Source organism: Magnolia sinica, chromosome 12, assembly GCF_029962835.1.
Source record: "Magnolia sinica isolate HGM2019 chromosome 12, MsV1, whole genome shotgun sequence".
In the NCBI taxonomy this organism is placed as follows: Eukaryota; Viridiplantae; Streptophyta; class Magnoliopsida; order Magnoliales; family Magnoliaceae; genus Magnolia; species Magnolia sinica.
Window position 1 is genome coordinate 14396538 of NC_080584.1, and position 11238 is coordinate 14407775.

The window sequence follows — 11238 nt, forward strand, 5'->3', positions numbered from 1 at the left end:
TTCATCTTCTGTCTTAAAAATAGGCCATTTCACTCCTCAGATGGGTCACAATGTACAAAATAAACCAACGGTAAGAACAAATTTTCCAGCCACCCATTTATATGTTGTGGCCCACCCTAGATATGATCTGAACTGATCTTTACGTTACAAGATCTAAGCGCTGTTTCCAACCAGATGGAAAGTTCAGATCCTTCACACGCATTCCGTTTTAGCGTGTGTGGCTGTATTTGGATGGGCAGGTATCCTACATGTTTGTGGATGAACAAACATCAATAGGGAGAGGTTGGCAAGCCTAACTTATATACCATCCAATGTCCTATAGTGAGTTCTTCTTTTATCAAGAACACAAATAATATGAGAGATCTTGGAAGATTTGGAGTGAGGCAGTACAACAGATCTGACGCTCCTCGCCTACGATGGACCGTAGATCTTCACAATCGCTTCATCGAAGCCGTCGATTGCCTTGGTGGACCATACAGTAAGTTTCAGTGAGTGGAAGTTAGTGGATGATGAAATTCACCAGAACTCCCTCTCTCTATCTCTCTCACTAGGATGGGGTAAAGAAATTAAATTGATTTTGGTTTTTCTTGATCGTGTGATCTTGTCCATATACAAGCATAACATGTTAAGATTTGTTTGAATGCGTTTGGTTGCGACAAATATCATTGAATTTCATGATTAATCAGCTTAATTTAGTGCAAAATTGATGATATTAGGTGTAACTAAACTTATATCCTTTGGCATATAAGCTATTAGAAGGTCGCGATTTTTGGGATTTCTACTCTTGTTAGATTTTTCGAAAATCTTGAAACAGTCTACCCACTCAGATACCCCAAATACAATGCGTACTTTTAAAAAATTGTACTAAAAGTAGAAAATTTAGACTAATTTAGTACAAAATTTCATGATATTTGGTGCAACCAAACATGTCTTTGTAGGTCAAGAGAAAAATTATTTACGATTCTCCATTTCTACTCTTATTAGATTTTTTAAGAATCATGAAACCGTGCTTTCTAAATATGGGCAATTTTTTTATAGTTCCAATCCAATTTTTATTAGTGAAAATTCTACTAATAATAGAAAACTCAGTCTAATTTAGTGGAAAATTGCATGATAGTGCAACCAAACATATCCTTTGAGTCAGGCCATAAGAAAATTGATTTGGGATTTCTACTCAATTGGATTTTTTGAAGATCTTGAAACGGGGCTCAATCAGATGTGGGCAAGCTTTTTCTTCCCAATACAATGTAACGATCGTAAATTCTGCTAAGAGTAGAAATCTGAAAATCATAAATTATATTTCCTCTACTCTGCAAATGGCCATGACCCAAACACACCCTTAATATGTTTCCAAATCACAATTTTAAAATTTTTCGATATTGTCTAATGAGTACGCCCAAACACTATCTTACAAGAGGATAATATTTGGAGAAAAAAAAAAATCATGGAAGTTGTACGAAATCGTAAGTGTACAAAGGTGCGATCTCACTTTTGTGTAAGGTGAGTTTTAGTGGCAAAATAGTCAATATATTTCTCATGTAGCCTCCTTTTGATTTCATGAGATGAATGGAGAATAAAATAACCATTTTAACCTATGATTTTCATAAATTAAATCATTGCACTTCTCTGTGGACCATCAAATGGGGGCCTTTAATCACAGGAAAAATTATCACACAAAAAAAATAAAATGATGCTTAATCCACCACCGTTGATTCATGAATCTTATATTTTGGGAACCCTAGAGATGATCACTTACATAGGATGGTTGTAAATTTTCACATGCAGCCCTATTTTTCCCTCCAAGATGCCATCTTTGTTGAAGATCTGAGCTGTGTATAAGGTTGTCCACACCTTGAAGATCATCTAGCTAAAACTCAAGTTGATCCACTAACTAGGTAGGCCAAAACCCTAAATTGAGTTGAATCATCTACAGTCCATTGATTTTGGTGGTGTGGCCCACCCATTGAGTTAAACAACCTAACTCACCAAGTAATCTCCGAGTACGGTGTGGCCCACATTGCAAACCTCAAAGAATATGCAACACATACTACACGTTGGTGGGAAATGGGGGTATGAAAAAAAAAAAAGAAGAAAAAACAAGTCAGTCATCAAATTTTAGAAAATTTATGCATGATATCTACGGTTGATGGGACACTGATTTCTCTCTTTTATTTACTTATTTATTCTCAGAAGCGACTCCAAAGCACATTCTACAGCTGATGGGTGTGGAAGGGCTGGGGATATCTCATGTCAAAAGCCATCTTCAGGTATTATTTTCATCATATTCCGTAAGGGCCATGGACCTTTAAAAACACATTCTAGATAGGTTTATGTTAGATGCACGAGAATTGATCTGGTCAGTACATTCAGAGTGCCACTGGATTTTCATCAGACGGCGGTCACACATGGCGATTACCACTTGGCGGGTCAATCTTAAACGGGCCGTTCTTCAAGTGGCTTAATCCAAAACAACAGTGCAAGTGTGTCTTTAGATAAACGGTGTATAGCTTAAACCCAATTAATCCCATTAATAGAGTAAAAATGAAATGTCAAACATGATATATATATATATATATATAGAAAAATTGTAATATTCAAAATTATTTGATTAAAGAATAATTCAAGACATTATTATTATATATATAACAGTACTCTTCTTTAGGGTTTTTTATTATGTTATATAACAAAATTATACTTCTTGTGCTTACAGGATTCTACACACACACCCTTAACATTGCACACGAGACACACATGAGATACGTGCTAGACACCCAAATACTCACCCTCAAACTGATGGCAGCCACAGATACATCTGTTTGTACTTTAGAAAACAAAACTGAGAACTGGTGAGATCTTTGGTACAGACATCCCCAGTTTACTTAGTTGAAAAACCAAGAGAATGCTTGCACTTCATCACATATAACCTGTTCCAGAACAAAATGATAATCTATTTCAATATGCTTGGTCTGGGAATGAAATATGTAATTTCTAGTAGTTCCTTGAGTGGGCTACAATATACAACGTGAACCAGTTTTTCCTGGACACCCATTGTTTGTATGCTGTGGTTCACATGAGTTGTAAAATGGCCTGATCTTACAAACGCTTCATATTAGCAGGTGTGCAAGTGTGTAGATGGAATTAGCTAACCTCATTTAAACTTACTAATCTTTAGTTTTAAATGAGCATTCTTTTAAGCTTTATATCTAAGTTAGATTCCTATTTCTACTTTTGGGTGAAAACTCAAAACTGTAGAATCAATTATGCTGAGCTGGTAATGCAGTCAAATATATTCAAAGGTGCATTTGGTTGTCTTGAAATAGCAGTTTGGTGAAATAGATCATTTCCTAGATGGAGATGAGAGGAATAGCCATTTTGGGTTGGCTAATGGAAAGAGGATATATAGCTGGGCCAATGCAAAGTCCATTGTGCATGTCTGTCCAAACATGTCCCTTCCATAATGAAATCTCCTCGAAATCCTCCGCCTAATTCACAAATTCCGTGTGCTTCCAAACGCAGCTCAAAATTTCATTTGAACAGTTCATTGTGATACATCGACACTATGACGTCTTCTGATATTTTGGACCTTGGTATAGTCTTAAATTAACTAGGGTTATCTAGATAAGCATACATTCTAGTGCTATGCATTTGTATGGGAATGCATGGAAAGTGATAAAAATGAAACGTTTTTATACACATGTGTTATCGCCATACACAGGTTGTAACTTATTGTATGGATTTATATCACTATGTAGGTCTATTACCACCTTATAAGATACATTGTGACCATAGTGATTGGATCTAGGGTCATATTTCAATTATCCAAATCATTTATATAATAGGTCTCACTGTGATGAGTGAGAGTAAAGAAAAAATAATAATCTAATTAAAATCAGAATATTTTAAACTTTGATCATTTAACTCATTTTATTTGAATATGAACTGTTTAGTTTTTCTTTAACTGTTGTTTTGCTGTACATCCATCAGAAGTTTATGATCCTCCAGTCTTGAAGATTTTCAAGGCAGCCACCATCAACTGGATGTGGATTATACCAAAGGCTTTCTAATGTTCTTATGCTGGGAAGCTAGGTGGGGCCCTCTGTGATATTTGTGAGAAAACCACCCTATGCATCCATTTTTGCCGCTCACTTTCAGACATGAGACCAAAAATGAGGCAGATCCAAAACTCAAGTAGGCCACAGGAGAGGAAACGGTGGGAATTGAGTGACCAATGTTGAAACATTCTCATGGACACGAAAGTTTTGTATCAGGCTTTTTCTTTTTTAATGTTTCCCGTTCATCCCAGTGGGAATGACCTTATAAATGGTTTGGATGGCAGACCGTAAGGAGGTTTCAATGGTAGACATTTCTTTTCCCATTTTCCCATCTCGCATGGCCTCCTTGAGTTTTGGATTTGATCTCATGTCCTAAAATGAGTTAACAAAATGGATTGACATGGTGGATTTCTCACAAACATCATGGAGGGCCCCACCTAGCTTCGCTAACTAACTTATGAATTTTTTCTGAAAGCCTTTCATTGGCAATTGTCCTCCCAACTCTAAACTCTATATCTTGTCAGATAAATGATTTGATTATTGAAACATGACCCATTCCAATGCTTTGATAATTGAAATGCTACCACCGCAGCGATTGGATTTGGAGTCATGTTTCAATGATCCACACCATTTATATGACTGGACTCACTATATGAATGGGGAGTTAAAAAAATGCTTTTGAATTGGAATATTTTAACCTTTGATCATTTAACTCATTGTCTCTGAATATCCCCATCTATCTTTAACCTTTGTTTTGGTGACCCTCAATAGGAAGTAGGATCTTCCAATCTCAAAGATTTCAGTTTGATCATTGAAACATGACCCCAGATCCAATGGCCATAGCCTATAAGAATGGATCCAGATATTTAGCAAATCTTGTGTGTACATTGCTAACGGGACACCCAAAACTAAAGGACTTTTTATTTTTATTTTTAAATGAATATAAGCATACACCTACAATGAACACATTAAATTCACCAATGAAAAAAAAAAAAACACCTACAATGAAGACATTAAATTCACCAATGAATATAAGCATACACCTACAATGAACACATTAAATTCACCTTCAAATTACAATACCGAAACACCCTCACTTTCTTATTTATAGTCAAACTAAGATAGTCATATCTCAACTGATCCAATTAATTGTATCATTTATCTCTAATGATATGAAAAATGATGGGCCATGTGATGCATGACATGCATGACAATGTTTTTCATTCCACATCTTCACCCATTAACTGATACATGGAAGGTGGCGTGCGCGATCCAGACCATTTATTGAGTGGGGTTCTTCTCACGAATGGCCATGGAAGGGATGACAATGACAATATTTGCATGGACAGCCAGAGGTTAGATGGATTCAATACAAGAGAGTGATGGCTATGACCATCTGTTCAACGTCTTAAATGGGCAGGACCCACTAAATGGATGGATTGGATCTAGCTATCCATGAGTCAGGTGGGGCTGCAGTGTGCAAAACAAAATAGATGGCTAAGAAGCTCAGCAAAGAATATTTCTAACCACCCATGCGTTTCATACAGTGGGACCCACTTGATGAATGGACCGACCTGATTTTCGGGCCAGGGCATTTGAACGGTCGTAGTTCCTACTCGATCGGACGGCTTAGATGTTGCAGCATGTATATGCATGCAGACTAAGCCGACGTGGCATCCATAGTACTGACATAGTTGAAACAACAGATGTACAGGAGTTCGAAGAATGGCGCGGGTGTTGAAGCATTTCTATCTATGAAAGGTCTCTCTAAGAGGAGAAGGATGCATCACAAGAACGTTGGTATTTTCGATTCGTCGAGTTGCTCTGAAGACTATCATCCGCGCTTCAAATCTGGCCATTGTTTGCTGCAAAGGTATGCTTGATTTGATTACCCTTTTGTTAGCTGATAGACACGTGGCAAAGTTCTACCCAATCTGAGCCGATCATAGGGTTGGTTCCACCTTTGATGGCCCATACCCCAAAAACCACACCAATAACAATCACACTGAGTTATACCATAATCCTACGGTTAAAATTGTCCAATCTGTGTGAATTTTGGGATATGCCCCATCTATTGTGAGGCCCACCTGATGATCAGTTAGGATATTGTACATGCTTTCCTTGTGTATGAAGAGCAAGTCATTGATCACTTGAGCCAAAGGAAGTGAGAAATATATTTTAGTTCTCTAACCCTAATTGAGGAATCATGATACTCAAGCCTAGTATATAGGCTTCAAATTTGTGGGGCACACTGTTCAATGCTTCAGATTGTTATCCTGTCGGCCCCACCATGGATGTACCATGCCTTGAAATATCTATGGTAGGGCAATTCAAATCTTTCAAGTTTTGTCCTTCCAGTAGATGGTTAACATAAATGCACCAATGGTATTCAAGTGAAACATGCAGCCCAAGATTTATGGCTGAGATCGATTTATGGGCCAGGGTCCAACTCAGGGGCTCAAAAGGTCACTCCATAAGGTGGAAATGACAGACAAAAAAAAATGGTAAATAACTATGGTTGTTTTTGAAACAGTGGCTATTAAATCATTGTCTAAAATAAAAGAAAGCTAGAAACATTTCAGATATGTGCTGCTGATGTGCCGGCACTCTTTTTCGCCCTTATTATTATTATTATTATTATTATTATTATTATGTAAATTTACTCATATATATATATATATATATATATATATATATATATATATATATATATATATATATATATATATAAAAGGTAACATTACCAAGGATTGAACCCTGGATCACAAAAGTTTTAAGTAATCATGAAATTTCGTGATATTTGGTGCAACCAAACACCCTACTTCATGTTATACAGCCTCTTAGTAGAGGGTGTGTTTGGTTGCACAAAATACTGTGACATTTCACAAAATGATAATGGGTGCATGAAATTTCAAGATATGATATTTGGTGCAACCAAACACACTTTAAAAGACGCCATAATTTCTTGAGGATGCATCTAAAATATTTAGCATTTTAAAAAATCTACTAACATCAAATGGGAAAATTGGACCTGTTTAATGCAACCAAACACACCCTAATTCAACAAATGCAACTTAACTGCTTTTTAGTAGAGGGTGCATGTAGTTGCACCAAATATCGTTAAAATTTCACAAAATGATATTGGGTGAATGAAATTTCAAGAGATGATATATGGTGCAACCAAACACACCTTAAAAGACATGTCGTAATTGCTTGGGATTGCCTCTAAAATATTCAGTGGAACATTAAAAATAATAATAATAATAAAAATAATAATATTAATCTACTGATTTTAGCACACCAAATGGGGAATATTGGACTGCCTGTTTATGCCAACACACATAACGTATATGCACAATGTTATTAAGATACATTCGCATTATGCTATGGAATAAAATTTTCTTTTGCTTTTTTTTTTTTAAAAAAAAAAAAAAAAAGAAGAAAAGAAAAGAAAAAGAAAAGAAAAACAGTCTATAGGCCTGTTTTAGGGTGCCACTTAAATACAAGTTCATCTTATTTTAGTTAGCATAATTATTTATTACAGATCATAATTCTTTTTGGGTGTGTTTGTTTGCACCAAAATACAATGAAATATCTAGATATTTCATGATTAATTAATCTGATTTGGTGCAAAATTGCATGATATTTAATGAAATTTGCTGCAACCAAACACACCCTTTGGTAAGGATTGAAATCAATCTTGATAATTACCAATAACTATAATGCATAATTCTGATTGGCTAAAATAAGATGAACTCAGTTTTTAAGTGGCACATCCAAACATGCCCTAATATATTATTTTTTTATTTTCTGATTTCCAGTTTTTTCTATTTAAGGGGCCATTAAATTTTCATTACAAAACATCTATGCTAGTTGGCTGTTATTAGGGTTTTAGACCATCATCTAAACCTTGGGCTCGATGGACCACCTGATCATGGACCACACATGTATTAGGGTATTCTGGACCACCTGATCATGGACCACACATGTACAAACTGAAAAATGAAAAAATACAGTCGAGAGATCAGGATACCCTTTTACCACACATGAGAAAACGGATCATGTCGCAGACATGTACGAGATCTGGACCGTGCATGAGCTTGACCCTACTGTATACTGACCATTTTTCTGAAAGAGGAACGGATTAGGCGAACCGAAATCCTTGATGAGGACCCCAGAAATGGGCAGTAGATACTTTCTCCTCCAATCAAATGGTTAGGATTGTCTGACCAACCTAATTTTTGGGACATGACAATACAGACCAGGATCCATCCATCCGTATGGTAGCTAGGATCATCATGAATACCCAAGTTTTTTTCTGGCAGACCCTTAATTATTTTAATGGCTGTGATCATCTGATCAGGGTGATACTTGGGCAATATGAGATCCATGGTGGGCCCCACACATATTTGCATGAATTGAATTCCACAGATTGTTGCTTCCCAAATTGGATCTTTTCTAGGAATGAAATAAAAATTTCTCAGCTCTTCTAATAGAGATGATTTTGGGTTTTGCAGCCCATTATTAGACGGAGTAAGAGCATGGGAGTCCAAGCATGGCAACTTCTTTTGGAGAGAAGAAAGGACAGGCACTGCAAATCAGGTGATTTATTTCCTCTAGTTTTGATCAAGTGACAATCTGGACCATCCATTATTGGACCACTTCTTGGTAGGCCTGTAGTTCGAAAATCTATATCATGATGCTTTGTATGGTAAAATCTGAAACTAGATTAACAGTCCGATTGTCATGCTCACCAACCTCAATGTATAATGGTATGTCATTTCAAGAATAATTTGTACTATATATAGTGCCAATAGTTTTAAACATTTTTGCCTTAGCAATTAGTTTTTAAAACTTTGGTTACAAAAAAAAGTAAAACTATCATTTAAAATGTAGCTGTTCAGTAAATGATGGTTCAGATTTTACCATACAAAGCATCATGAATGACTTTGATTAAACTGACTTTCTTAATTGTTTTAATATTATAGTCCACATGGACTCTACTCCTCTACTCTGCATGTAGCCTGCATAAAGCATCAAATTAAGAAGATCATGCGATAAAGGTTTTGTAGAACCCATCTTGATGACTATGTGACATCTATTTATATACCAGTCAAGAAATTAGGTAGATTGAGAATTCAAGTGAGCCACAGCAAAGGAAAGATTGAGGATGGATTGTCAATTATTCTCTTACCTCTATTTAGCATGCACTTGCATGTAGCCTCATATATCCCACCAAATCTCTCACCTTGTTTTCTCTCACCTGAGTCCCTCTTCCTTTTCTCTTATCTCGTCCCTGCTCCACATGCATTGTCTCACATGCTATACACTGGCGATATATGTTTTAAATAAAAACAATTGTTTGATGTTGCACACATTCGCACTGATTGTTTATGCATGTAAACTGATGATCCTTTGAACCCAATGCTTGGACCACTTGATGGCCCCCTTTGATAAAGCTTAAAATAGAGATCAAGGATTGGAAGATTGAACAAGCTATTGAATTGGTGGATGTTTTCAAATAGGAAATGCTGTACTGTAAAGCTTAGTTATCATAGGCTTTTGACATGTGTGCTCTCTTGTATATGTTTTCTATAAAAAAGAATATATGTAGAGAGAGAGAGAGATGTATCATCTTTATGAGTGATTCGTTAGTGAGGATTGTAAATTGAAAAATTGGAGAAAGAACCTTTTACTCTTGATTTCTCTAAATTAGTGGGGGAAAAAAAATCCAAATTGTTATCCGGTGAATATAGGTATATTGTCAAATCACATGAACCTCTATTTTTCACTTTAGTTTTTGAGTTTTGCTTTGGCACTTTTTTTCTTTTTTTATGTGGTTTTACTTTGCTTGCATTAATTATGTATAGGTTTTTCCCACAAGACAAGCTTCTCTAAAATTAAAACTCATCTCTTGTCTTGTCTATTATGAAGTGCATGGCATCCATTCAATGGATAACCTACAGTCTATCAAACCAAAACCAAAAGATATTACGTACGCTAGCATGCAACTAATCCAACTAAACATGGCATGGACTTTTAAAAGTCCAAATTACATAGGTTTCCTAACATATACCAGTGCAGATTGTTTTAATCCTGTCCTCCCACTATGGATAGGGCATACCCCAAAAATCACGCCAACGGGATGATCCTGTTTGCCTATTCACTGGTCATCAAATCTACGGCTAGAGAAAACTCGTTACGTCTCAAATTCAATACTGAAATCTGACGGTCAGGATAAATCTGAAAAGTGTAATTTATGGGATATGCCCCATCCACTGTGAGGAAAAACGTCAACGGACAACGTTGATTTCCCTGGCATGGGCATGGCCCACCTTAATTCTTTCCTACCTGACCCAACATTCTGATTTCTGTCTCTCTCTTGCAGCTTCGCCAACTATGCTCTCTTGATGGGATGCCCAACAAACAAACGGCTGGTGGGCCCTGTCATAATAGTTGTGAGCTATCACTATCCATCACTACTTCAGAGGTGAGAAGAAGTGCAAACAAGGGAGAATCATCATCAACCGTTGAAATTGATACAAGTGAAGAAGGTCCACCACAGTCTAGAAAGCACAATGTAGATATGATGAGCCATAAGACTCTTAAGGAGAATGATATAAATCTAGACCTAACCATTTCATCCACTCATTACTGTTCATATTCAAACTAGAATTAGCACAAACTATTCCATTATTATGTTGTAATAATCTTCTCATCACTGAGAAATTTTTATTATTACTTCATGTATAAATTTAATTCCTACTCATGTGCAAGTGCACGTGTATCCACGTGTGAGAAATGGTCACGCACAAGTTCTACTTCCAACTAGTTGGCATGTGGGGCCCGCCATGGTGTTCGTGTGACATCTTGCCTAGCCTCAGCAAGGTTGTCCCATCATGAAAATGGGATGCCCTAAAAATCAGGTCATCCTACTATCAACTGGGGCACACCATAGAAAATCATGAACAATCATACAAAAAACTTCACATTCACGTGGGGCATCCCTAACGACCTCGTTTGAGTATACCATTTTTATAGTCGGATTGACTTGGTTTTTGGGGCATCCCATTTTCATAGTGGGACAACCTCGTGTAAGTTGTCATACTAATATCATGGTGGGACCAAACACTAATTAGTTGGACGTACGACTAGTTGGCATATATGCACACACATCACATGCACA

General features: G+C 36.5%; 1 protein-coding gene across 2 annotated transcripts; it reads left to right on the forward strand.

Moving 5' to 3' along the window:
- Window positions 1-302: 302 nt before the first annotated feature.
- Window positions 303-10819, forward strand: LOC131220964 (myb family transcription factor MPH1-like). Of its 2 annotated transcripts, XM_058215994.1 has the most exons (6): window positions 346-478; window positions 1786-1895; window positions 2191-2267; window positions 5759-5925; window positions 8570-8654; window positions 10441-10819. In XM_058215994.1, exons 3-6 carry the CDS (start codon window positions 2220-2222, stop codon window positions 10723-10725), a joined length of 585 nt encoding a protein of 194 aa, XP_058071977.1. In that variant the 5' UTR covers window positions 346-478; window positions 1786-1895; window positions 2191-2219; the 3' UTR covers window positions 10726-10819. The 2 variants fall into 2 exon arrangements, with proteins under 2 accessions (XP_058071976.1, XP_058071977.1); XM_058215993.1 differs by lacking the exon at window positions 1786-1895 and having other exon boundaries at window positions 303-478.
- The last annotated feature ends 419 nt before the right edge of the window (window positions 10820-11238 follow it).